The sequence below is a fragment of the Python bivittatus genome, unplaced genomic scaffold, assembly GCF_059951505.1.
Source record: "Python bivittatus isolate LINGU-HERP-01145 unplaced genomic scaffold, Pbiv_v1 ctg000160_np1212, whole genome shotgun sequence".
In the NCBI taxonomy this organism is placed as follows: Eukaryota; Metazoa; Chordata; class Lepidosauria; order Squamata; family Pythonidae; genus Python; species Python bivittatus.
In genome coordinates, this window is record NW_028277076.1 from 6,393,323 (window position 1) to 6,421,139 (window position 27,817).

Here is a 27,817-nt window from a genome sequence, read left to right on the forward strand (position 1 = left end):
CTTGGGTTCCCCATCGAAAATGGCATCAAACCCGAACCTGCTTAGCTTCTGCAAGCAAGCTGCGGCCTTGTGCCGGCTCTAAGCACAGTGAGGTCTCTCTCTCTCTCTCTCTCTCTCTCTCTCTCTCTCAAAATGTAAATTGCTCCCACCATGAAGTCTTCACTCAGGTCCTCATGTATAGTTTAGACAGATAGGGATATATAGATGTAAATTACGGTGCACTGTGGAGTTTTCACTCAGGTCTTCAAATAGAGATACAGATACAGATTAGTGTCCACTGTGAAGTCTTCACTCAGGTCCATTATGTCTCTGTCTCTTTGTGTCTGTCTGACATTTAGAGAGAAAAGCTCTTCACTGAGGTCCAAGATAGATAGATAGATAGATAGATAGATAGATAAAATGTAAGTTGCTACCATCATGAAGTCTTAACTCAGGTCCTCATATAGATTACTGTGCACTGAGTGAAGTCTTCACTCAGGTCTATAATATGTATGTATGTATGTATATATGTTTGTGAGTGTTGTGTGTGTGACATTTAAAGTTACGTTACTGCACCCTGTGAAGTCTTCACTGAGGTCTGTAATATGTGTGTGTGTGTGTGTGTGTGTGTGTGTGTGTGTGTATAAATTTAAAAAATGTAAGTTAGTTACTACCACCATGAAATTTTCACTCAGGTTTTTATTTTTTATATATATATGACATAGGTATAGATATAGATTGCTATGCACTATGAAGTCTTCAATCAGGTCCTCTCTCTCTCTCTCTCTCTCTCTCTCATATATATATATAAAAATTATATCTAGCTATATTTTATATATATATAGAGAGAGAGAGAGACAGAGAGAGAGCATAGCTAGCTATAGATATAAATTGCTATGCACTGTGAAGTCTTCACTCAGGTCCTCCCTGCCCTCTCTCCCTCTCTCTCTTTCTTCCCCCCCATATAAAATATAGCTAGATATAGATATAAACTACAATGCACTGTGAAGTCTTCACCCAGGTCCTCACGACACACAGGTATTTGAATATGTTACTGTGTGCCATGAAGTCTTAACTCAGGTCCTCCTTTGCAGGTAAAGCTGTAAGTCATATGCCACATCTCACTGCAACTGCTTTCTCACATCAGGGCATCACCAAGGGACCAGAGCTGCCTATCACCCTCTGGGCATTTAAAGAACTCAGTGAAGCTGCCTCTTTTTTGCTTGGTTTTTAATTGCTAACAATTGAATCTTATTGGACGGTCTGTTGGTGTTTTCTTTTTTAAAGTAGCAGCTGCCCTGAATCCTCACTGGAGTAAGGAAGGAAAAAAAAACAGGATATGCCTCAAATAAAATAAATTCCTTCGCCCGCTCCCACCACCTATCTTCAAGGCATGAGACTCCCTCAATTTTCCTTCGCAGCTGCTTCTCCAGAGGCTTCAAGGACAATGAACGAGGAAGTTCAGCTCAGTATGAAGAAGTTTTTCTTCAGAGAAGCAAATATTTGTATCGCAGGCTGCCTGCTTAAAAAACGCTGTTTCGGAGGCCATGCTTACTCCAACATCTTACTAGCAAGCGTGTGACCCACGGACCTCTCACCTGCATCCAGGTAAAGGTTTTCACAGTTGCGTAAGCAACAGCACATTTCTCCCTTCTTCTAAAGTGCCGTTACTCCTTATATCATTAACATCTCCTGCTTTGGGATACAATAATTAGGGTTGCCTTCAAGGCCACTCAGTTCCTGGTGACTTCATGGATGTGTCCCTCTAGATTACATGGGACTGGTTTTCCACTGCCTTTTCCAGGACGTTTCCCCTACTAACCTAAATCTGAGATCTCCTAGTGGTCTCTCATCCAAGTACCAAACCTGCTTAGTTTTTCTGGTTTCCACCATGATAGGCTGCCACCTGCAGTGAGTGCAGGGTGTTAAATGCAACCACCTGTTGCTCAGGATGCAGAAAAGAAACCAGACATTGTTTCTTTTCTTTTTTTAAGAAAGGTGGTAACCCCAACAGTGTATCCTACAGTGAGACAGGCAGACGGGGCTGGCAAGTTTTTCTCTAGAATTCCCGCACCTTTAAAGAATTTAACACAGGAAGTTTGGCAAGAGATGGACCACACAACACAGAAAAGGTAAAGGGGAAAAAAAATAAAAATGTCTAACTTCTTGCAACTGCGGAAGGTTTTAGAAGGCAAGCGGAATTTCTGCCCAGAAATTCCCAAGGGGGTGAGCAAAACCCAAGGCTCTGAATTGGCTTCTTGGTGGGGAACATGCTTGGTCAAGGAGGAGGATCCTACAGTGGCAGGGAGGGAAGAATAATGGGAGCTTTTTAAAATAAAAAAGAAACGAGCCCAATGTAAAAGAGGAGAGGATCCCTACATTTTTAATAATGGCAACCTCACCGGTAAGTAATAGCTGATTGGAAAAACTACATTAGTTAAGATCTTCGATGCAATGATTAAGAAGCACAGGTAGATATACTGCTGGGGAGGGAGGAGAGATTCCGACACCCACAACTGAGAGAGAACCTTTCTGGGATCAAGAAAAAGATTTTAAAAAGAGCATGCGATTTTTTTTAATTCTACAGAATGGTTCGTCCCACTTTTAGAAGTCTCTCTCATTCAGTTTGTTGAGCTAGAAAAAAAATGTTTTTTTTAAGTCCTTGCAGGTATTTGCTATACCCTTCTCCAAACGTTGCCAGGTTTAACTTCTTTTAGGTGAAAATATATGCAGGTTAGGGAAGACTCCAAGCAGGACTGATTTCTCATCAAGAGGTTTTGTATATGGCCAGCCGGATGGACGTTGCTCTCCTGGCAGAGCGTGCCCTGAACAGAGTTCAGAAACTTTTTATACATTTTGGCATTCTGCTACACTTGCGTACAGCGCTAAAATGAAATGTTATCGGTTTTAGATGGATACTTTCTCTTGCTAACTCTGATTCCTTACCTGCCATTCTCCCCTTGGCACAAGCATGTTTTCAAAAGCAAAAGGGCTTCATTAGAAGAGAAGAAGTGCTAAAACCGAAAAAAAAATTCCTTTCACTTGCAACTTTGCCTGACATGCAGACAACTTACAAGCAACAGTTAAGCTTCCGGTTCTGCACTGCGTTGGAAATGCCAGATTAGATAAGTTCACACTGATGTTTCCCCTGATCTCTAGTATTATCTGAATACTAGAAGAGTGTGACTGATACACCACCGCAGATGTTGGGATTTGTCATCAGCACAGTGTTCAGTGCATCTAAACAAAGAGGGTTGAGGGTTTCTCTAACTCACACGAACCTTGCCAAAGCCGAAACATCTATTTTGGACAAGTTTGTCTGGTTTGTTTCGCACAGCTTCATCTGTCTTGAGATGCTGAACCTCACTGAGAGCAGAGCGTTTGCAACCTATTTCTTACATCTCTGCAAAACATGGGGCTTTTACAGAAGGAATCTCCTAAGTCTTTGCTGGGGCGAAGATGGGGCTTCTCCATGCATCGCCCAGCCGCCCTTAAAGGAATAGAAATGCTGTTCTGTTATTTCAGTACAACGTGGGTTGGAGGATGTTAGAGCAGATGCTGGGCGAGAAGCCAAGAGGGATCGGAGGATTGGGACTCCAGTTCTCCGTCAAGTATTTCCCCAGCCTCCTGTTTCCAATCGTGGCCAGCTCGATAGCGGGGAGAATATGGGGATCTGTGGTGTCCCTTTAACAGACAGGGCTAGGAATCCCGGGGGGAAATTCCCAAAGCAGCCTTCGGCTGGCGTTGCTCCACACCAAGCGGCTCTCCAAGGGAAGGTGCCTCTGAAGGTGGAGGTTCTATCTCAGCCCAGGAGCAGCGTCCTGGAGGCGGTTGGCGCCAAGGGAAGAGATGGCGGGCTGGATTTCGCAGGGGAAAAGGAGAGCTCCAGAGCGCGCTTTCCCGTCCGCTGGGGGAACGAAGCGAGGAGCAGAAGCTCTGGGCCAGCGGTCTTACGGACGCCTCTTCCTCCTCCGTTATCTTGCTTCACACCCGGTTTCCTCACTCTTCCTGGCTTCCTCTTTTCACCCGTTTTTTCCCACGTTGGCACATCTTGGCCTCTTTTCGCTTTCACTTCGTCTGCCGCTTCCCGGGGCTCAGTTCCAGAGCAACCTGTGCTCCCCGCAGGACGAAACCCTGAGTGGCTGCCCGGCTCCATCTGCTCCCTGGGACTCTCTTTTTCTCTTGCGGGGGATCCCACCCGGCCAGCCACGCTGGAGGCTAACATCACAAGGCCCCTTTTAAGCAGGGGGCCGGTAGAAGATTATGAGTCTTTGGGACAGAAGGATCCCCGGCAAGTGGAAAAGGAATATTACAGGTACCGTTTCCATTTCCCTCGAACACCTGGCGTGTTTTGAAGCCTGAATTCAGCTGATGGAGGTAGGCTCTTTGACATGCTTGCTTCACAAAACCTTTGGCTCAAGTTTGTAGTCCTCATCAACTGAAAAGCGGCTTCATCCACTGTTCTAGGGTCTGGCTTTTCTTACCCTGTTCTTTCCTCCTTTTTTGCCTTCGCTGTTTTATAACGAATGATATGGACCAGGTCATTTCTTTTCTGCAACCTGCTGCGTGTGGAGAAACCACTGGATTTGGTTAAATTAAACTATGGGAGACCACGAGAGGATCCCGGGTTGTAGACTGAGAAGCTGGAAAAACATCCAAGGAAAAGGCAATTAAGTTGGCCGGAAAATGACATGATGTGTCTTCAAAAGTGGATCTCGGTTCAAAGAAGACTTTTTAAATCGCAGAGGTTTGCTCAGTTTTATCTAAGATAGAAAGCTGTATTTCTCAACTTTCTTTCTTCTGTCCATCCCTCAAAATGACTGCTTCCCTTTTACATCCTTTCACTCAGCTTGCGACAGGCAAACACCCTGTGCCGGCTTTTGCAGAAGGAAAAGAAATCTGCGGGTGCCCTGAAATGCTCTTGCCCAACAGAGTCCTCTCTCTGGCTTGAAAGATGTCTCCCTCTCTAATTCACGGGTTGCCTTCAGCAATTCTGATGGATCTCACGCCGGTCCCTGTTCTTCCTCTTCTTTTCCTAGGACGCTTAGAAACCAGCGTGTCCTCCTTGCCAGCTTTGCTGCCGTGCTGGGGAATTTCAATTTCGGCTTCGCTTTAGTGTACACCTCGCCCGTCATCCCAGCTTTGGTGAAATCTCCAGTCCCTAACTTGCAACTAACACAGGCTACCGCTTCCTGGTTTGGGGTAAGTGGTCTGGACTGGCAAATGCTCTGGCTGCATTCGCACACCACGCCGAGATGAACAAGCAGACATCATCATAGCACTCTTAACTGAGGTTTGCAGTTTATTGGGTCATGTGGACCCAGTGCGGTGGCATCAGATTTGGCCAACTTGATTGGCCTTGACCCATCTTCATCAAGTGCTCAGCTTCTGGGTTTTAACCCTCCCTCCCCTGCATCTAAGGCAGTGTTTCCCAACCTTAGCAATATCCAAGTATGTGGACTTCAACTCCCAGAATTCTCAGCAATGGCCGTGCCATCTGGGGTGTTCTGGGAGTTGAATCCACGGTTCCAGAAGTTCCCAAGGTTGGGGAAGTATGATAAGGGTTTTGTCCTCTTTGAGAGTTCTCCAAAGATTTTTAAATCTTCTTTTTAAAAGGAGAACAACTATTTCTCGTGGAGGGTGCAATTGGTTATCCTGCACCTTGGAGAGGGTTGGACTCTTCCAACTCTACAGTTCTATGTCTCTCTGATCTCCCAATTTAAACTTTAGGGAATTGCACACCTCCTTTACTTTCACAGTAGTAAAATCCAAGCGGGTTGAGATACGGCAGACGTAAGAAAATGTTGACTGCCACGTGCATATTATCTGTAAACATAATATAAATAATAATAATTTATTAAATCTATATGCCGCCCAGTTCTCAGCAACTCTGGGTGGTTTACAATTGTTAAAAACATTTAAGGACAGAAATCAGTGCAAAAAACACAGAAAAATGACCAACCCAGAACAACGATGGTGAAGAAAACCAACCTGGAGCGGAACAAAGAAGGAGGAAGGGGTGTCAGTCCTATTTGCCAAAGGATGACAAAGTGACATAGATGAGAAATCTACATAATACACACACATCTGTGGCGGTCTGCAGTTTCTCCTGCTTGTCGTATCTCAGCCACCTTTGTAGATGTTATTTTGCCAGCCAGGAGTATGTGCGTCCAGAGTCAATCCCTTTTGAGATCAGCCACTTGTGAATTCCGTTCTTGCTTGACACAGGACAGGAATGGGGACGGATTACAAACCCCAGCATCCTTCACCCTCTGGCCACACTCATTGGAACCAGCGGGAGTGTAGTTCCCATTGCAACATCTGGGGAGTTACAGCCTTTCTCTGTGACTCAGCAGCCACTTTCAGAGCCTGTGTGGCGTGTTTCTGGACAAGCCGCGCCACGTGTTGTGTGTTAGGCTTCCTTGGGAACTTCATCAGGTTGTCTGTAACTGCTGCTGTGGTCCTGTGACCTTCTTTGTGGACCTTCCCCATCTCTTTCCATGTTCCAGTCCATCTTCACCTTAGGAGTAGCTGCAGGGGGTCTGTGCACCATGTATTTCAACGACCGCCTGGGGCGCAAGCTGAGCATCATGTTCTCCGCCGTCCCTTCCGTCATCGGATACTTCTTCATGGCCAGTGCCTATGAGATCTGGATGCTGTTGGTCGGGAGGCTGCTCACGGGCTTCGCAGGCGGGGTGACGTCGGCCGCCATTCCAGTAAGTATGACACCCCCCCCCCCAGGGTCCTTCTGTCGGAGTCCTTGAGCTCCGGATGGCTGCTGTTCCTTCCTTGGCAACTTTGGAGGGAAGTCTTAGGGATTATTCCAGAGCTGCTAGTCCTGAGTTCTTCTGATTACCTGTAACCATTCTCTCTCTCTTTTCTTTTCTTTTCTTTTCTTTTCTTTCTCTCCCTCTTTTCTTTCATTCTCTCTTTCTCTCTCTCTCTTTTCTTTTCTCTCTCCCTCTTTTCTTTCATTCTCTCTTTCTTTCTTTCTCTCTCTCTCTCTTTCTTTCTCTCTCTCTCTTTCTCTTTCTCTCTTCCCTCCCTCCCTCCCTCCCTCCCTTCATTGATCTCTCCTTCCTTCCTTCCTTGCTTTCCCTGAGCATGTTTCTTTATCCTTCTGTTAATATTGGCGTTTCCCTACCTGATTGCAGAAATGCAGTGTGTAGCTTCAGAAGCTCCAGTGTTGTGAGCTGTGGCTCAAACATGCCTTTGCTCCCCACAGCAGACCATCTGACACCAGCAAGGAAGAGAACTTTCCCCCAGGGCAAAGGCAGGGTGCTAAGCAGTTTGACCAGCTTTAGCTTACTTGGGGTAACAAACAAATGAAAACGTTGGCACTAAGATCAACATTGGAGTCCAGACTCGGTGGTCTTGATAGCCACCCCACCGAAATTAGCAGGACTACCATTAGCCCGGGGTAATTTCAGTTAGACCTCAGTTTTAGCCCAGGCTAATTTAATTTAATTTGCAGTAAGTTAACGCTAAGAGCCTGGTTTACCCTTTATATGAGCCATAACATGGTTTGGTCCCAAGCTCATATGCATGAAACCCGTCATGATGCTTTAGAAAGCACAAGCGATGGCTTAAGTGCAACCTGTGAACCCAGTTTCTGGACCCAACTCTTTCTCCTACTCCAAATGGCCTTGAGAGCCTTTTGATTGTGGAAACACGTTGCATTTAAACATGGATGAATAAATCCAAGCAGAATTGATGGAATCTACGGGATAGGCTAGCTTCTTTCCATGGTTAACTCCCCTCATCCCCTCCAGCACGCTCTCAGTGCCTTGAATCCCAACTTACCTGTTATTTTTTTGCCTCGTCCAGGTCTATATTTCCGAGATCTCCCACCCAGGAATCCGAGGGGCGTTGGGCTCCTGTCCTCAGATCATGGCTGTTTTGGGCGCCCTCTTCCTTTACGCTTTGGGCAAGTACTAAACCATCCTTTCCAGCCGTTTCAAACTGTGGGTTTATTTGGCTTTGTGGCTGTTGGCTCGTTCGGTAGAGTTGGAGCTTGGAAAGGTGTGCCTGGTTCCAAAAGGATGAGGGTGTGCATTCCCCCTTCCTCACCACCCTCCTTCCTGCATCGTCTTTCTCGGTCCTTCTTTGAGCTCCACAGAAGAAGGAATTTGGGGATTAGGGCTGTTGGTTTTCTTGTTTGGTGTGTGTGCGATTCTGACCTTTTTGTCAATTGGAAAAATACAGAATATTTCACAACCGTGTAGTCCTTATCTGATCTACTTAATGCTTTGTGATTCACCTCTTCGGGCAGTTTGGATTGACCCCGCTGTCATACTCAAAATGGAGAGCTGTAACACACACGCTCACGCACCAGTGCACACACATCCCCCCAAATCCTTGCTAAAATGGAGACTATGGTGAAAACCTTGTACTCTTAGCCTCAAAATTGGGATAATTCAAGCAGCCTTTGGGCTTTAAGACAGTGTTTCTTAGCCCTGGCAATTGCTAGAGGTCTGGATGTCACCTCCCAAAATTCCCCAGCCGGCGTAGCCGATGCTGAGAATTCTGGGAATTGGACTTCGCACCTCTGGAAGTTGCCCAGCTTGAGATGCATTGCTCTAGGGGCACTGTGGGCAACTGGAAATTGCCTCATTTGGGGGAAATTCAAATGACGGTTACTCCGGGTAAATGCAGGAGAATGATTTTAAAAGATGACCCAGGGTATTTCTTAATGAAGTAACCTTTAGGTATGTGATATTCAGTATCAATACATGCAAACAAGAAAAGCAGCTACGAATCAGCCACCCACATTTCCGCCTAGGGGATTGTGGGAACCGAATCTGTGTGGCTGGTTTAATGTTTGGGCTATTCTGAAAACCCAGAACATCTGTTAATTGCATAAATGCTGCTTAAATGAACCACGGTTAACCCTGCGATGCCTCCACATTAGAAGCTCACATTCACCCCCAGCTGATCAGGAGCGTCTGTATAAAAGCAAATTGAGCAAGTTGTTTTTTGCCCCAGTCATGAAGACAGAGCAATAAGGAAGAACGGTTGGTTCTTTCTGCTCCTTGGACAGTTAAAGATGCAGATGATTGAAGAAGGAGATGCTGTCTGGGCTACGCTTAGCCCATTCTATAGCTGAGTTCATCCAACAGATGTAACCTAGTCATTTATCCCTTTATTTATTTATTTATTTCAATTTATGTGGCCACCCATCTCATCATAGCGACTGTGGATGGCGAATAACAGTTAAAACCCAACATAATATACCCCATGCATGCATCATTGGCATCACAGCAATAAATGCGTAACAATCTCAGTGATAACTGAGATCAAACCACACTGAACTAACCCAGTTTCTGGAGTTGCTCAGGGCCTAAACTAAGCAAATTGGCTGGGTCTGAAGAGCACACCAGCACGCGTGCGTGCACAGAGAACCCTAACCCAGGCTAAAACTAATCAAGCACCGACATACAGAGTCCAGTGGAGTTGGGTGACCTATACATTTAAATAAATAAATTAAATAATGCAGTATTGCAGCGCAAAGGCGGCTAGGAGGTCTTTCCCTGACCTTATTAAGCAATATTGCACAACCTTGATCTTTCTTTGGCAATGGTTTGGAAACCTGCGGGATGACATTCATAGAAGAATTCCGAGCAACATGCAATTCTGCTGTAGCGCAAGTGCCCCAGGCAGAAAAACAGAAAAGGGGTTATGATCCACTTCTTGGCTAATGCAAAACAGGAAGGAAAAAAGGAAGGAAGGGAGGGAGGGAGGGAGGGAGGGAGGGAGGGAAGGAAGGAAGGAAGGAAGGAAGGAAGGAAGGAAGGAAGGAAGGAAGGAAGGAAGGAAGGAAGGAAGGAAGGAAGGAAGGAAAAGAGTCGCTGGGAGTTGGGCAGCATATACAAATTATTATAAATTTCTTAAAGCATTATAAGTTTCATAAAGTAGTATAAACTTGATAAAGTATTGTAACTTCCACAAATCATTATTATTAAATGATTGAAAAGCTCAGACACAGAAGACTTGAACGAAGAGACTCGTACCTGTTAAAAGATGCCTCCTCTGGTCTCCTGCTGTCCTTTTAGACCAAATCTATTTTTCCTTCCGCTGGACAATGCTGGATTTCAGCTCCTGTCGTCTACTGCTATAGGAGTCGTAATCGAATGCACACGATGGGTTGGAGGAGGCTGTTTGAAAGAGGATGTGCTCCGGTGGGGGTTGGTTGCAACCTTTCTTCAGGGGAAAAAGTAAAAATAAATAAGAAAAAGTAGAGAGTCAGGAAGATGATCTTGATGCAGAAGCTGTTCCCTTGGCAAAAGGGGCTGAAAATTTTTTAAGTCCAGAACAGTGAGCTAACATTTAGAAACAGCTCAGACAGACACCTCCCTATTTCACAGGAGTATAAGAAGGGGGAGGAGGTCCAGCACAATCCGACTTGCAAGATGTCAATCTCAATAAAAGCAGTTTTAGCCTTCCGGTGGAGTTGAATTCATGGACTGCTCTACATAGTGGGCTAACAGAGAGGAAACTACCTGTCTTTCTTAGCCTGTGCCCTGACTTCTTCTTGCTACAGGTCTCCTGGTCCCCTGGCGTTGGCTGGCGGTTGCGGGAGAAGTCCCGGTTCTTCTCATGATCTGTCTGGTCTTCTTCATGCCTGACTCGCCGCGTTTCCTGATTTCCAAGGGGAAGGAAGACGAGGCCCTCGGCGCGCTCCAGTGGCTGAGAGGCAAAGATGTGGATTTTTGGTGGGAATATGAGCAGATCAAAGCCAGTGTTCAGGAACAGGTATGTCTATATCAAAAAGTGAACTGCAGGGGGTTAACAAATATATGGAGTTTGTGGCCTTGGCTTGCTTCACCCATAGCACAAAACCCTGGTCTGTTCTTGGCTCTCAAACAGGATGCCAGAAGTGACTCCGTGGGATTTAGAACTTGCTAGTGGGGGTGGGAAATGGTTCAGACTGGCCACTTGGTCTCTCTGTGTTTCTCCAGAGCCAACCCATTTCTTGGACAGAGATCCGGAAGCCTTACATCGTCAAACCCATTGTGATAACTCTGTTGATGAGATTTCTACAGCAGCTTTCGGGGGTTACCCCAATCCTGGTCTATTTGCAGTTGATATTTGACAGCACAGAGGTCATCCTGGTAAGTCAACCTGTAGGATGTCCAAAGACCTTTCTCTACCTGAAACAAACAAGGTGTCACCTTTTCTCATTCCATATTCAAGTCTGACTGGTTGGGCCCAAATTCTGTCATCTGAAGCTCTTCCTAATCTCAACCTGTCTGCGATCATTTCTCATTTGTTCTCTATCCTGTTGGCTGACCACATGTCAGCCACATGTCCGCGTTTACAGAAAAATGCTATCCAGTTGAAGGATACCTCTGTATCTTTTTTAAAAAATCAAAACCCATAGAAATAACGTCTTCTTCAGAGCAGCTGAAGCTTTCCAAGATGGTGGGGGAGCAAGTTTCGGAGACTTTTTCATCCGTCAAATGGGTTAAAACTCATTAAAAAGAAAGGAGAAAGAATGTCTCTGATCTTGGGACCACGTAAATATTCTGTGTATATATTCTGAGCTTAGAGAAATGAACGAAGCTGTGAAGCCTACATATTTGGTGATGTTAGATTGTATTAAAGGTGGTCTCAAGTGTTTGTCCTGCCTAGTTTGGACATCTGAACTTGGCCTCATTTATTGCATTTAGGTATTTCATTTCCCTCCCAGCCAATGCAACTCCTAGTGCTCTATATGGAAAGAAATCTAGATTTGTCCTTCCCAAGTCTAGTTTACAGATGGATTCTGAGGAGTCATAGCAAGGGCTCTGAAGCTGCCCTCAACCCCAGACCAAAAGCCTCACGACCTACCAATCCATAAATCATCCAATAAAAAGGGACTTTTTGTGTTAAAATACCACCACAGGAAAGGGCAGGAAACAGCCATTTTAAAAAAATGGTTTTATTACATTATAAAATGCAAATAGTACATTATAGGATATAAATAATAGTTGAGTACAGTGGTCTTTGTGCAATCAAAGCTGGAAGCTATCAACACTATGATGATGGAAGTAAATTAACCAACCATTTTGATTACAGTTACAACCATATTTTTTTTGCCTTTGCAGGCCCCTCAGTACGACGCTGTTATTGTGGGGGGTGTTCGCTTAGCCTCTGTACTGGTTGCTGCTTTCTCGATGGATAAAGCCGGGCGAAAGATTCTCCTCTATGTCTCTGGTATGGGTTTTGTAGTCTCTCCTTTCACTCACACACACACACACACACACAGAGACATGTTAGTGCCCCTGCCTGTATATCTGCAAAGACAAAATCCAATTCTGGATAAACTTTTAGAATGGTTGGGCCCCCAAAGCCTGCCCGAATCACAGGGCCAAAAATCAGTGGCTAGATCTCTTGCCATTTGCTTGCTAGATCACAGACAAATGGTGCTTCCACACCGCTGTCAGGATGCTGAACGTTTTATTAAAAAATGGAGTATGAATGTTCTAGTTATGGAAAGAGTGCATCCACTGTTTTAAGAGAGGCTGTTTTAGCCCACCTGGATACTTTTTATTGTAAATAGGTTGCTGGACCAAATAGATTCAGGTTCCTCTCCAGCAAGTCTTACTGAATTATGTTCCTGCTTATTGTTTTACAATGCCAGGGTGTACCTCAAACTAGCATCTATGAGACCTGCTGCACTACAAGTCCCATCCTCCCTAGGTGGACTGGGAGTGATGAGAGTTGCAGTCCAACACACCTGGAGGGCACTGGGTTACGGGAAGCTTAGAAATACACATCTGATTTTTCAATTTCATTGTCTGGGGGGTATTGTTCCTAGGTCAGAAGACATTTTAGGTGATGGGTCCAAAGCCAAATTCCAGTGTTAGCAATGGCGTGGTTGGATAATTTAGGACAACCACAATGCAGTTGTGATTTCTGTGATGGCTTCAAGATGTGTTTTCTTCCCTTTCTTTCCTATGATCATCATAGCTTGCATCATGCTCGCCTCAAATCTAACGTTGGGCTTGTACATCCACTTCATCCCTCGGTTTTCCCATAACTGTTCGGTGATGGTGGTGAATGGGACCCACGAGGGCCTTGCCAACAGTTCAATGGTGGGTCTTACAGTGATCCCTTTGATTGCCACCATGTTCTTCATCATAGGTATGTAAGGAAGGGTGGATGGCCAGCTTTTTAACTAGAGATCAACTTTCAGGAGCTTCTCCAGGACAGCTCTGGGAGGTGGCCAGAAGACAACCAGCTGTAGAAAACGTGACAGCAGCTTGTTATAAAGCTACAGTGAATCTGCCCTTGGAGTTTCTCCCAGTTGTTGGACCTTGAGCAGAAGCTTGACAGGGATGGGCATGTATGAGCATGCAAGATGACCCCAACAAGATAACAGTAGGCCTGTTGGATTTTGTTTCTTGGTGGTCACCCACCAGATGCTGATGGGGTCCCTGCAAGCAGGAGAGATCATCCTTCTGGAATTATGGGGTCCATGTCATTCCAAGAAACCAAGGGATCCTGGTTTAAACCTGGATTCTGAGTCTAGCCTCATGATGATTGGTCAAGGCAAATGCCACTCAAATAACTTTCAATCAGGGTCCGTCCTTTTAGCTGGATTCTGAGTCTAGCTTTGTGAGGATTGGGGCAATAGAACTGTCACTCAGAAGTTTTCAACCAAAGTCCCTCCTCTCAGCTAGATTCCCAGTCCTTTTTTTTTTTTTAAATGATTAGGACAATGGGAACTGCAACTCAAAGAATTTTAAACTTGGCCCCTTCCTTTCAGCTAAATTCTGAGTCTAGTCTTGCAGTGATTGGGCCAATGGCACTGTCACTCAAAGAATTTTAAACCAGGGTCCCTCCTCTCAACTGCATTCTGAGTCTAGGCTCATGATGGTTGGGGCAATGGTGCTGTCACTCAAAGAATTTAAACTGGGGGCCCTCCCCTCCACTGCATTTTGAGTCTAGCCTCATGTCGATTGGGTCAATGGAACCATCACTCCAAGAATCTTAAACCGGGACCCCTCCCCTTCCGATGGCATTCCGAGCCTAGCCTCGAGATGATTGGGTCAAGGGAACCATCACTCAAGATTTTAAACCTGGCCCCTCCTCTCAGCTGCATTCCTGAGGGAGGGGCATGGAATGGAGCAGGCTGAGGTTCCAACGGTTTCCAACTGCCAACTCAAGAGAGGGACCTGGGCAGGTTGGGTGGGTGGGCATGCCTGAGGGAAGCTGTTGACCCCAATAAATCAATAAATTCAGCTAAAGAAGACTGAAGTGTACAATAGAAGAATAACCTGGAACCAAGGGGCTAGTCTGGCTAGGAGAATACCCCCCGCCAAACTTAAATTGCAACCCTAAGCAAATCTGAGCTGCTCAAGTCCTCCCAAAGCCAAGCCCAAATATATTCAATATGAATACCTGGTAAAGATCTTTCTAAAGATGAACGTTCTGTATCCGAGCGGAAGGACGGTCTTATCAACAGCGAGCGTGTTCTTTTATTCAGTATAGAGAAGTCCAACGTTTTTAAGCTGAGCCATAAGCGGCAAATTCTTGCCGACGAACGTTACGCTTGAGCCAATTGTGACCTGGAATTTCAGGCTTTATTATTAGCATTTTATGGGCCATGCTATCTCTATTCTCGGCTCATTCCGCTCAGCCATAGAAGACTCCCAAACTGGGAAAAGTTTTGGTGGTGGCAGAAATACCAGGAGGAAATCTTATCTAAGTCGGTAGAGGAACACATTTCTGATTATTTCTAACACAAATATGTTCTCAAGCAATCTAATAGATTGCTTGAGAACATATTTGTGTTAGAAATAATCAGAAATATGTTCCTCTACCAACTTAGATAAGATTTCCTCCTGGTATTAAAACTCAGGCACCCGAGTTGGCATTGGAGCTGGAAAGAACATAGTCCTTGAATCTGAGAAACACCCAATTCCTTTGCAAAGTGGCTTTTCCGCTCCCCACAACAATAACGAATCACAAGCGCTTCAAACAAAGCGAAAGGCATTTATGAAGGGGACAGTCAAGTCTTTATATACGGTACAGAAACAAACGATACCTACATTTGATATGCTGAATTTGGTGTGTCAGAAAGCAACAAATCAAACAATAAAAGACGCTGATGCGCGATAAAGGCTTTGTTTTGTTAGACGTGAGAAAAGACGGACACCCTTAAAATATGTTGCATCTCCTCCTTTCCCATCTGGGTTTGTTTCTTTAACACTTGCAACTTTAATCAGGGACTTCACAATACAGCCCTTTTGTTGGGTGAATGGCTTTGGCTCAAAGGGAAAACATGGCTTCATGATCTTCAAAAGGAGGCACGGATGCCGTGCTAAAATGCTGATATAAAATGCTAATAATAAAGCCTAAAATTCTACGTAACACCAGCAGCCTTCAGCTAGTCTTTGTCCCCAACCTGTTGTCCTCAAGGCCTTTGAAGACCTTCCTCCATGACCTCCTTTGAAAGCCATCCAGGTTAGTGGCCATTGCTATCTTTTGTGGCCATTAATTTCAGAGTTTAATTATACGTGGGGTGGAGAATTATTTTATCTGCTCTCTGTTCACTTTCTCCATGCCGTGAATGATTTTATGCACTGTGATTGTGTCCCTTCTCAATCGATAATTAGGAGTATTTAGCTTAGAGGGCAAAAAGTTGAGATGATGAGAGGCATGATGGAAGTGAATAAAATTCTATATTGGAATCCAGCAGATCTAACTAAAAGTGACAAAAAAGCAAGTCTTTCACTCAGGGCATAGGTACAGTGACTATACGTCCTTTATTATAAAGGACACTCCGTTATTTCAGAAAGCTGTCCTTCAGATTTATTTAATTTAATTATTTATTTTCTTGGTTTTGCTCTTGAATTTTCCTTTGTAAAGCAAAGTTATAAACAGTTTTTTAAAAATAAAAATCTTTATGAGCGTCTTTCAGATTTGCCCCTTTTTCAGGTTGGTCCTTTATTTTTTTCCAAGAAAATATGGTCACTGTAGGCATAAGTGAGGTGTTTGGACTATAATTCCCCAAATTTATCGGCTTTGCTACATGGATCTGATGGGATCCATCCAAAACATCTATTAGACAACTGACTGGTATCATTAAACTATCAAAATTTGTGATTATGATATGTCACCTTGGCTTTTTGAGGCTGAGTTTCACACACTGTGTCAGCCCACTATGTGCTTTTCGTTTAGCACAATGTGTGAACGTGGCCATTATGGCTTGTAAGTCATAGCTTATGGCTTCATGTTGTGAAAACCCAGCCAATTGTGATTTATTCAATAAGCCTACACACGTCAAAACTGAATGGAACGTGAAAGCCTGCCAAATTCATGGAGAAGGCTGTCAACTTCAGCTGAGGAAATACTTCTTAGGAATCTTCCATATTTAAAATTATTGGAAAACCAAAACAGGACTCTTGTGGACTGTTGCCCTCATGTAGGCTCCATCTTCTTAAATCTTGATCCAGTTCAGAATTTCTTGGTTGGGATTACACATTACAGCCTATGAACTAGGGTGTATGGCTTGGCAATATGAATCCAGCCAGTTGTGACCTGTTCAACTAAAGCTGGTTAAAACAAACCTGGTTGTTGAGCAACATGTGCTTCCTATCATTGTGCAGTTTCCACAGATTGGATCTTGCTGTCCCTCTGGTTGGCCATACCAGAACGTTCTCAGAGCTGTCATGGCAAAGGACAAAATGGTGCCCATTCCATTTCACCTACGAAAGCTCTCTACTTGAGCTCTGGCAACAGGGCAGGTCCTCCATCACATCCCAGGACAATGAATTAGAATTAGATGCGGTGTTGTCCTTTGTAAGAAGAATAGCTGCATCCAGTCACTCAAGTATAGTTTCCCCTCTGCTTCTGATTTTTTTTAATTACTCTTCTTTTCTTCTCCTAGGCTATGCCATGGGCTGGGGTCCCATCACATGGTTGTTGATGGCAGAAGTTCTTCCTCTGAAGGCCCGAGGGGTGGTCTCTGGTCTCTGTGTACTTGTGAGTTGGTTGACTGCCTTCGCTGTGACAAAAGTCTTTCTGTTGGTTAAGGTAAGAACGTGGTGAATTTGTACCTATAGCCCTGATTTAGGTTTAATAATCAACTCCTTTCCTCCAGGGGGGCAGCTAGAGCTAATCTTGCAAAATTAAGTGGAGTTGGACCTGGGTTGTACTTGGATGAGAGACCATTGTGAAATGCCCAGATGATAAGCTAATCTGGGAAGTCAAAACACCATCTCAGAAGAAGGCAGGGGCATACAGTTGTTGCGATAACTAGATGGATGCAAGAAATCGCCATGAGTTGAGCTCAACTCAGAAGAGAGCTTACCTTCTAATTTCCTCCAGGAATTGGAGAGCGATCTCAAAGTCTCTTTGCAAAACTACCCTTCCCGTTATCCTTTTCGCTGTGACCCTTAAATCAATATAAATTGATCTTTATGTGTCAATCGGGTTAACATCTGACCTTCCTTCACCATTTGCATACTGTCCTCTAGTTTGCTCCCTGCAATGACAGTCTTGTAACATAGCCTAAGATGCCGAATATTGACTATCCAAAGCCACCTGATGAGCTTCCATGGCTGAGGTTGACTTCAGTTTGGGTTTCTGTGATCCCAGTCTAACAATTTAATACAACACTTCGGAGGTGTATTCATACAACATTACTAAATCACATCAGGCTCTCAGTTGGCTGCATCACCCCAACACAAAATGCTCTAAACCATTGTTGATCAACCCAGTGGCTGGATGAACAGAGCAGATTAAGGCATAATGCGGTTGGTCTGGTTTTGGTTTAATGTGCTTTTTTTCCTCAGTACTTTCCTATCTGATAGTCTTAACAGCTCATTTGTTATATTTGCCAGGAAAAATACGGCCTGGAAGTGCCTTTTTTTTTCTTCAGCACCATCTGCGTGGTGAGTCTCGTCTTCACCTATCTCATACCTGAAACCAAAGGAAAGTCCTTGGAACGGATAGAGTCCTACTTCCGCACTGGGCGGAGATCATTCCTGGAGTCATTCCGACGCCACAGGTGAGCATCCAACACCAGCTCAAGTCTGGATGCTGAAAGTGGCACTTTTCAGGCGGACATCAGGTTATCGCTATCAAAGGGAGCACTTGTTCCCCCCCCCCCAAACAGGGAGTGTACCAAACAAATTGTTAATTTGTTCGCTAAAATGGAAGGGGGAACTGCTGTAGTACCTGAGAGATTCAAAACAAAACAAGAAGTTCTCTATTTGAATCTCATCTTTGCCATGAACTTTTGATGGTCGTTGCCAGGCCTTGATCTGGTCCCTTCCCAGCTGCAACGTGGGAACTCTTGTACTTACTTACCTTACAAGCTTGTTGTTAAGAACTATTGATAATCATGTATTAACTGTAGTGCTGCATAAACATGAAGCATATGGCTGAGAAGGGCAGGTTGGTTTTTAAAAATATATATCATATTTTCTCCTTGTCCCAGGAGAAAAAAAAATGGTCCCAGCTGGGAATAGGGTATGCAGGGCAGTTTGAGAGAATGTATTGAAGTTGTTTGCAGTTGGCATTATATACAGCTCTAACATATTTGTACGTGTATTTCTTTCAATGGCCCATGCTTTCAATAATTAAGAAACATTTGCTAATGAACACAAGATAATGCAGGCTTAGTTAAACTCAAGAGCAATCGAAGAACAGTTAGAAGCTTCTTGGAGTAAAAATCCTGACTCCAATGCCAGAGAATTCCACCCAACCCCAAGCTTTTCAAGCATTTCTTATGCAGAGATCCTTCCCAATTTTTCCCTTTAACAAAGAAGGCTAGAAACTTAGAGTTTTTTTAAAAAATACTGCTGAGGGAATAGAAATGAAGTTATCACTCATAAGAGGAATCTACAGAAAAGATGACAAAGGATCATTTTCCCAAGTTAGCAAAGGACTTACTACTTCTTTCTTTCTGAAGGAGAGCAAAAATTGTGCTTTAATCCCCCAGTACCATCTTCAGATTTCAGTAAGAACACACACCGAATGCATCTTTGCATGCACCCAACTACAGTAAAAAAACATTAAAACCACAAACCATATTACCAGAGGTAGAACGGTCTTTTTATTCACTGCATACACAAAAGGAAATCGGTTTGAGTCCGTTTTATAAAATGTCAGTTGAAGAGATACTACGTCTAAGAAAAATGCACTCTCTTCAATCAAATCTTTTTTCTACAGACCAGCATTTTCTATTTTAGACCACGCGAGAAAAAGAGGACAGCTCGAACCACTGATACAATTATAAATAAGGGGAAGCTGCATGTCTGAATGGGATCAAGTTAGCACAGAACCCAAAGATTCTGGCATTGTGCTAAGCCATAGTTTGTTAAACTTTGGCTAGGGGAATAAGCACCAAGTGGCTGAGTTCCCTGCAGCTGGGGGTGCTGAGCTAAAACAAAATCAAGCCAAGTACTAGATAGCTTACCATGAAGTGTAAAGACAGCGGCTGCCAAGTGGCCTCCAGTTTTGCAAATGTAGAACTCTGCTCTTCCGTCAAAATACTTGCATTTCGATCCCCTTCTTTCCAGCATGGCACGGCTGGGCAGTTCAAACATTTGCATGCCATTTATTCTGACCTAGTGCTTCCTTGCTTGATGTTACCTGGTGCCCTTCAGATATTTGGAACATGTTTCTTATGACACCCTGTCATTGGGCATGTGGTTGGGACCAAGCATCTCAAGAGCTACCCCTTTTCAGCAGCATGCTAACAGCAAGACAAAAACCTACATTTGGTTTAATTTCACTCAATCCAAGCTTAATGACATCACATGCAATACTAATGTACTGTTTTCCTTCAGTCTTATTAAAAGTTACAGTTTGGCAGCAACTCTTCCAGGGGGCACAGCCTTGGGGCACCCAAATACCTAGAAATTCTGTTTCCAATACGTAGTGCTTGCAATGGATCCTGCTGCTAATACTGACTACTAACTGGTGAATTCTCGTAAGGGTCTAAGAACAGTCATTCCTAGCCATTAGGCACTGTGGTGCTTTGGATTCAATTCCAAAAAGGTGTTTTGGAATATGTGTAGCACCCACCTTCAGTTCTTTAAGCACCCATGCCTTTTCCCAGGATCATGCAGAAACTGCATCTTTTTTTCAGTCAAAACACAGGATAATGGTATCCACATCTACTCAGGAGAAAGTGTCTTTGAATTCAGTGGGCCTTACTCTATAAAACAGGCAAAGATTGCAGCCTAAATTAATACTTCACAGCATTTCTTTCCCTCCGTCATATAAATAACCACATCTTTCTCTTCCATGAAGAAAGAAAATCAGTTGATTAAGAAGCAGAATCTGAGTGGCTACAGATCAGTGGTCTAAATGAACATCAATAAGAATTCTAATAAAGTCTAAAAGTATATATAAATAAAGGTATTCATTCTCCCCCCCCCCCGCAAGATGGGGAGGGAGCAATAATAAATTAACCATAAACCAACAGTTCAAACAGAAAACAACAGAAAAGTAATATTGAAAACAATGCAGAAATATGAAAATAAATGAATAGATCAGATTGAGGTCTTTTCCTCTCTAACGTCTTCTCAAATTTATTCAACCAAAGTTGGACTGACATAACAGCTGAGGTCAGGCGTTATATCACTTCACAAGGCAATGGAGATGCTGTGTCACTAATGAAGAAATGCCCTAAGTCTGTAAATTCCCTTTTTCAGTTTTGAAAACCAACAACAGAAAATGCACCTAGCAAAAAAAACCTTAAAGAAACGGAAGCTTTGTGCTTTTCAATGACAAAGAATGTTTACAACCATTATCCCCTTCCTTGAGAAGGCTTGGGGTGTACAACGTCTGTGTTTTTTTGGTGCCCCATAAAGCATGAGGAAGTAGTGCCGCTGGGAGTTTTTCATTAAACTTAAGAACACAGTGAATTGACCCAGCCTTGCTCACTGCTACCAAAAGTTCCCTTTTTCGGCATCTGAAGCAGGGAAATGGCCTCAGACTGTAAATTCCTAATGTGGCAACGGTTGCTGAAAATCCTTGAAGAAGGAAGACCAAAAAGGGAAAAAAATTCCACCACAAAGAAAACAGTCTTCAGTTATTTCTCTGCCTGACAAAATGCATCTCGCAATCAGCACACACTTCGCTAATTTCTAACAATATTAAATCACATCTCGCTTGAAACTCAGGGAAAGAAGCTCTGGATGGCAAAAGATAATACGTAAACCCAAATGCTTTGGAAAAGTTTGAAGGACAAGTGAGAGAATGACACCAAAGTCACCAAACCTCAAACTTTGGAGCACAAAGAGATCACCAGGATAGATTTACCAGAGGAAATACATCAAAGCTAAAATTCATTTTCCTCCCACCCCAGTTTCAAAATTAGCTTCCTTTCCCTGATTCTTCCACCTGTCAGATGATAATCAAAGATGGATTACTCCTGGAAATAAAAAAAATGTATGGATGCCGTCTCCAGGGGCTAATTTAGTCTCCAGGGTGTTTTTACGGTGACCTTCAATCTTAGAAGTTCAGCATTGCATTTCTCGCCCCCAAAATCTATCCGTTTTTTGCAAATCGTATCTGACATCACTGCATACACAATGCTTCTAGAAAGCAGTTCCTAGCAATCCAATCAGAGCATCAGTTATGTCATCCCTCCACACATACACACTTTTGTTGTGTTTCGTTGTCGTTTTTGTGAAATGGAAAAGAACCATTTAACTGCTTTAAAAAGCGGTGGAAACAATAGACATTGAAGAAGGTATTTGTTCCACCCGTGCTGCAAAATTTGGTACGCAAAGTGGAGCACTTTCGTAGCAGCAGTCTTTTCTGAGAGCAGCCAAAGAATTGATGTAGAGATTATTTTTTTCACATTGATGTAGAGATATTTTTTTTTGCACCTGATTTGATTCCACTCTGACCTGAGAATGAAGCTGGGCTAGGGGAGGACAAGCCCCACTTGAAACCTTGAAAGCTGCAGCATATTCAGATTCACAGTGATGCGTGAATTCAGAGCCTTGTGGTGGTTTTCAAAAAGATCCCTTTTCTCGGAATTAATTTTGGAAGCATTTCAAAGTAGCCAGGGCTGTTTGACCCTCAGCGTTGTAACGTCTCCAGTGCCAAAAATCAGGAAGAGGCTGGTTCAAAAGGCGTCCCGAAAACGTCACACCAGCTGCGCCTGGACGTTTTCTGCCATCCCGTCGTTGCCGCCTGGCTTCTGCTGCAGTTGCTGCATCCTCGCATACGCAATGGCGTCTCCCCTGCGAAACACAAAAAAGGTGCCAGGGGGTCAATCCGTGCAGCTCCTGGCACTTGCAGTAGCAGAATCAGATCCTGACAGGAATGGGAAACCGTGTAGAGCAGTGTTTCTCAACCTTAGCAACTTTCAGGTCTGTGGACTTCAACTCCCAGAATTCCCCAGCCAGCATGGCTGGCTGGGGAATTCTGGGAATTGAAATCCACATAACTTAAAGTTGCCATGGTTGTTAAATACTGCTGTAAAGTTTGAGAAGGCAGGCATCTGCGTATCAGATTATTGGAGAGGGGGAAGTTTTATCCCCCCCCCCCCCATTTAGTGTAGTGCTAGTAGAGAGGGGAGGAAGGCTTGTCTCTTGAAGATACCCATGAACTTTCCTTGGCAACAATACAGAAGGAGTTGCCATTGTCTCTTTACGGGACGTTCTTTTTCCCCTGCCCAGTCTAGCCTACAGAGTTGGGACCTCTTGGAGATTCCCATCCAGACTACCCAGGCCAGAACCCACTTAGCTTTCTTGATCAGCCAACTCTGGCTAGATGCTGCCACTCGCTGCAGTAAATTCCAGACATCTTCTTACGAATACAGATGTTCTGGAAGCTAGTACTTTGTTCTGCAAGATGCCAGCTTCCCCGCTCTTTGTTAATCAAAAGCCAAAAGCTTTTTCCCCGTCCTAAAGGCCAAGGAGACAAGAAGACTGGCATTGAATCCAAGGGCTCCCTGGTCACCATCCTGGCAATGCCGAAGAAGCAAATCGGTTTCAGGGTCCCTTCCAACTCCGGAAGAGATCTCTTACTTTTTGCCCAGCGCCGAAAGCCCATAGAGCAGTCCCGTAGCAAAGGCGATGGCGTTGCCGATCAAGGTGGTCAAAGTCAGGCTCAGAATAACTGGGAATATAGCCATTCTGGGAAGGAGGAGAGAAACCGAGGAAAAAGACTCAGCTAGCCACGAAGGTTTACCCAGGGAAGATTCCAAACACAGGGAAGACAGACACTGGCAAAATGATACCCAGGTTTTGTGTCTTAGGAATCTTTAGCTCTCGCCAACCAGATATTCTGAAGCCAAAATCAACCCAACAGTGTATTAAAACAAACAGTAAAACCCAATGCCCATCTCTCTACCCACCCACTCCCCAAAACCCATTCAGGTTTAAAAGCTAGGGTGTTATGCTAAAATCCCTGCTTTTAAATCAGGGATGCATGACAGGTAACCTTACAGATATTGGACTCCAGATTCCATCATTCTTTACTCACCCACAATAGAAAACTGCTTTCTGCCACGGACGGAGCTTGTCTGCCCTGGCTGAGACAACATTTGCAAACTCTATGAACTGGCAACAGAACGGAGCTTCGCACAGGATGAGAATGAAGGCGTTCAACCTTAGGAATAAGAAACTGGATTCAACCCGAGGCAGTTCTCATCTATCCTGGCCGACCCACGGAAATACAGCTGTACCATCCCTCTGGAAATGCCTTCCCTTCCTAGCCAGCAATTTGAGGCTATCCACAGAAGTGTACTCAGCTAGTAATGGGTGAAAACAAATAATGGGTGAACCCGATCCCAGATTCGACCCAGAAAGCTGAGTTTACTTACATCATCCAAACTCCGGCTGCTATGTTGAGAGGGTAGATGGTCATGCACATCCAGAGGCCGGAAAAAGCGCAAGCTGGACGAGAAGGAAGGAAGACGTAGATGTGAAGAAGCAACAGGTACCAGGCACAGCCAAAAGCAGGGCAGTGAATTGTTTCTCTGGCCGAAGGATCAGAAGCCAGATGTCTGCACCCCAGAAAGAAAGGTTTAAAAAATTCAAAAGACAAGCCGTGCCTCTTGAGAAGCAAGGAAATTGTGCCCTATTTGCATAATTTGTGCAATGAGTGTTTTGCATCCATTTTCATGTTTTGCTAAATTTCTCTGTCTTAAGGAAAAGATGTCTGTAAGCCCAGCTGGACCCCTGGTAACTGCATTCATATACTCAGCTTGACAGTGTTATGGAAATGCTTGGTTCTTCCAGGATGTTTTTTCCAACTTTCCAATCTAGTTTACAAGCCCTGGGATTTCCTGATGGTGTCCCCTCCAAGTACTTACCCCATCTGACTGGCATAGCACTGAGCTCAGCTCAGCCAGATGCTGCCATTTGCTGAAGCTGTCCCATCTTTGATTTCTCTCAAAGGCAGAATAGCAGAGGCAGTTTATAAAGATGGGAACTGGAAGCAGGTGGTGGGGGTCAAAAAGAAGCCATACCGCTTGGATTTTGAAGAAAAGAGAGGGACACGGTGGCCAAATGCTTAAGATGAGCTTGTGAGCTCCTTACCAGGAGATCATCACATTACATTACATTTGCAACATGATCTTCCCCACTGAGCAGAGCATCCATTCCATTTAGCGTATCTCGCCAAGTAACTTAATCCCAATACTTTTCAAGGAGTCTGAGCCTTGCTCAGAGGTCAGACTGAACCAGTGGCTGACTTGACAATAAACATGCCCCCCCAAAGAACTGAAGCCTGTACGGGCTCTCCACCAACAAGCAAAAATGGAATTTAGATTCCCCCCCCACCCCCTCCAAGATAGGCAGAAAACTGAGTCCAGTGAAATTTGGATCAAAGCTGTCCTGCTATGGAAGCAAAGTGCTGCACTGGGCAAGCCTCAGGGGACAGTCTTAGGAGGAGGCCTGCCAGTTCAGACTCATGCCGCAATAGGCTGTGTTCCTCAACACGTATTCCAGGCCAGGCCAAGAACTAGCACCTGCATTTTCAAAACGTGCTATTCTTGGTTAGTTTTATTCTAGTTTATTTTAGCTGATGAATTTATGGTTTGTTCATTGTGCCATCCAGCAACTGTGTTGTCTGGGCCTCTGAGAAGCCCGTACGGGAGACATGAAGGCACTATATTCTTCTTGCCTGGGTTGCTTCTACAATAAATGTCCACAGATAGACTGCTTCTGGTCATGGAGCTTCAATTATCCAGAACAAAAGAAAAGCGCCCTGTTCAGAGCAGCCTGTAGCATCATCTTGTTTCCCTCCACAGCCGCCTGGTTGCCCAATGGAACCCCCCCAAAAGGATCGTCTTAGCCTGCCATTGTTTCCCAGCTGAGATTCACGGACCCTCTTCCTCTTTCTTTCATTTTCCTAATTCTCTTTCACAGCCGTGTAAGCCTGCATCTGCGCCCCATCTTGTGGCAGGGCATTCCACAAATACATTCCCTGTTGCCTCAAGTCAAAAGGGGTCAAATGAACAAGCAATCATTTTGATCAGGGTCAGCTTCCTGCTACGTTTGCCTAAACAACCACCTTGCAAGGCGGGTCTTATGCTCCACCTTGCAAACTGGGACTGAGGAAACTGGACTAGAATGAGGATTACCTAATCAGTTTGCACAACAGGACAATTTTGAATGCTGGGAGCAAAGTCCAGCTATGTATGTCTCTGCTCCAAATCATGAGTCAAATCACATTTTCCAGGGGCCAAAAAAGCAAAAGCCGATCATTTGAGCTGACATTTATAGGCTAAGCGTGGCAGAGGGAAACTTGACAGAATTGCGATCAGATCTCTGCGTTATTCCATAGTCAAGCAGCTTCCTCCTAGCACGCCAGCGTCTCTCTTTTGTATACAGTACAGATCCTGACACTGGCTAAATCAGGAATGGTGCTCACCTCTGCATTTTGAAAGTACAGTAGAGGGAATGATGCAATTTTTTAAAAAGTCTACTCCCCAGTTTTCTATGTATTTAATTCAGCAGGATAAAAAGTCAGTCTGGGCCAAAATTCCAAGTTTGATTTTTTTTAAAAACTTCCTTCCGTCTAAGTAATTGATGGCATTCAACCCTTTGGAATAAAAAATAAACCACCACCTTTAGGCCAGCTTGCAGAAATCTCTGTTTAAACCAGGGCTAAATGGCTGTCTGTCTGGGATCTGAAATCTGCATGTCAGATCCCAGACCGCACTGGACTAATTGACCGCCAAAGTTCCCTCTGATTCTAGCAATCTATGATTCCTGGTGGGGTGTGCCCCAATGACAAAACTTAATGTTTCTGCTAAAAACTTGCATGTCCACTATCACCCTATTTCAAATCCCCATCACCTTGTAGCATCCATCCATGTTAATATCAATGTTATTCCTGCCACCCCACCCCCACCCCCACCCTTCTCATCTCCACGAGGGACTGAGGTAGAGAAATGGCTTACAGCTGATATTTTCACAATAGAAAGTTTTGCGGTAGCTTTCCCCCAACCTCCTGCCTTCCAGATGCATTGGATTCCACTCCCATCACTCCCCAATCAGCTGACTGAGGCTGACGGGCATTGTACTCCAACTGAGCGGAGGGGAGACTGTTTACAGCTGTTTTTTAGAAACAAGCTAGAAATGGCTATGAGGCCTGATAGGATAAATGGATCCTCCATAGCCAGAGGCAGTACACCTCCCAATATTAGATGTTGTAGAGAGAAGAAGGGGAGGATAGTACAGTCTACATCTATTCCCCGGCCAACTTAAAGAGACATCTAGACTTCAGTGCCCACAACTCCTGGGAAAATCCAACGGCCAGAGATGCGTTTATGGAATCTGATCCCCTGCCTGTTCACTCAGCCATTCACACAGCTTGGGGAGAAGGTGGGGCACGAGACAGCAATCAGTAGAGGCATTTCCATAAATAGGCAAATAGAGATGGGGGGGGAGAAATGTATGTATTGGGTGGCGCGGAACAGATCATTCCTGGCATACAGGCACACAGCAAACAAGCAAAGCGAATCGCCCCAGCAGGACAGTTAGTCCCAGGGGAGAACATACTCACAGATGCCCCCCAGTATTCCAGCCAGCTTACACAGCCATTTGTACCACCAAGTCATCCCATCGTCCTCAGTGGAAGCCGGTGCCCCGGCAGCTTCTGGCTGCTCCTCCTGGGAATTCATCCTGCTGCCCCCGCCCTCCGCGTTCGCCTACCCCGCAAGATGGACTGGCCACAGTCCTAGTCCTCAATGCATCCCTTGCGCGCCAGCCCTGCCGCTGCCCGGTGCCTACGGCAGTCCTGGCGGACAATGGAGAGCGCCCTGCCCCCTCCAAGCAGCTGCAGCTTCCCCACACATTGCTCCCTTTGCATTGCATCCTGGGTCCCTCCCCTCTGCGGAGGAGGGCAGGGAGAATCTCTCGCTGGGCTCATCCCCAGATGTGGAGTGACCTGGCCGCAGAGGCGACGGCTCCCCTGTCAATTTCCGGGCTGAAATGGACAAACGGATCCACGGGGATCTGAGGCTACACTCCCTGGCTTGCTCGCTGCCTTTCTTTAGCCTATTAATCTGAAGTCAGGGAGTCGGTTGGCCAGGTACCTAACGACACAGGCCCATAGTACTTCTTTATTTTAAATAAAGGCCGCTACGAAAGAAAATAGTGCTTGTATCCAATAACACCTACAGCCGTCTGCAGAGGCACTAGAAGACCTCCAGTCCCAATAATCTAACGGCACCTTTGCCCTGACAGCCTTCCCCAAACAGATGCTGCCTGGGAATTAGGGGAACTGTAGTCTCAGCACATCTGGAAGCCACCAGGATGGGGGAAGCTGATCTGCGGTATAATACGGGCCCTCTAGATATCTTTGGGAAATCCAGAATTCTAACGCGGTTGGGAAAGTGTGTAAAGCCCACTTGCTCTCCCAGCCCAAA

The 27,817-nt window shown here is 44.8% G+C and overlaps 2 protein-coding genes across 3 annotated transcripts; one reads left to right on the forward strand and one right to left on the reverse strand.

The window, feature by feature from the left end:
- The first annotated feature begins 4,036 nt into the window (after positions 1–4,036).
- SLC2A6 (solute carrier family 2 member 6) lies at positions 4,037–18,866 on the forward strand. The gene is made up of 10 exons (XM_088147051.1): positions 4,037–4,294; positions 5,019–5,181; positions 6,489–6,695; positions 7,807–7,906; positions 10,520–10,731; positions 10,938–11,090; positions 12,066–12,174; positions 12,931–13,104; positions 16,856–17,001; positions 17,811–18,866. Exons 3-10 carry the CDS (start codon positions 6,531–6,533, stop codon positions 17,979–17,981), a joined length of 1,230 nt encoding a protein of 409 aa, XP_088003177.1. The 5' UTR covers positions 4,037–4,294; positions 5,019–5,181; positions 6,489–6,530; the 3' UTR covers positions 17,982–18,866.
- A 138-nt stretch (positions 18,867–19,004) lies between these two features.
- Positions 19,005–27,232, reverse strand: CACFD1 (calcium channel flower domain containing 1). Of its 2 annotated transcripts, none has more exons than XM_088147052.1 (5): positions 26,983–27,232; positions 23,762–23,834; positions 23,422–23,547; positions 22,965–23,072; positions 19,005–22,175 (listed from the first exon to the last, which is right to left on the reverse strand). In XM_088147052.1, the coding sequence occupies exons 1-5, from the start codon at positions 27,068–27,070 to the stop codon at positions 22,079–22,081; spliced, it is 492 nt and encodes a 163-aa protein (XP_088003178.1). In that variant the 5' UTR covers positions 27,071–27,232; the 3' UTR covers positions 19,005–22,078. The 2 variants fall into 2 exon arrangements, with proteins under 2 accessions (XP_088003178.1, XP_007420638.1); XM_007420576.4 differs by having other exon boundaries at positions 26,953–27,232.
- Positions 27,233–27,817: the final 585 nt, after the last annotated feature.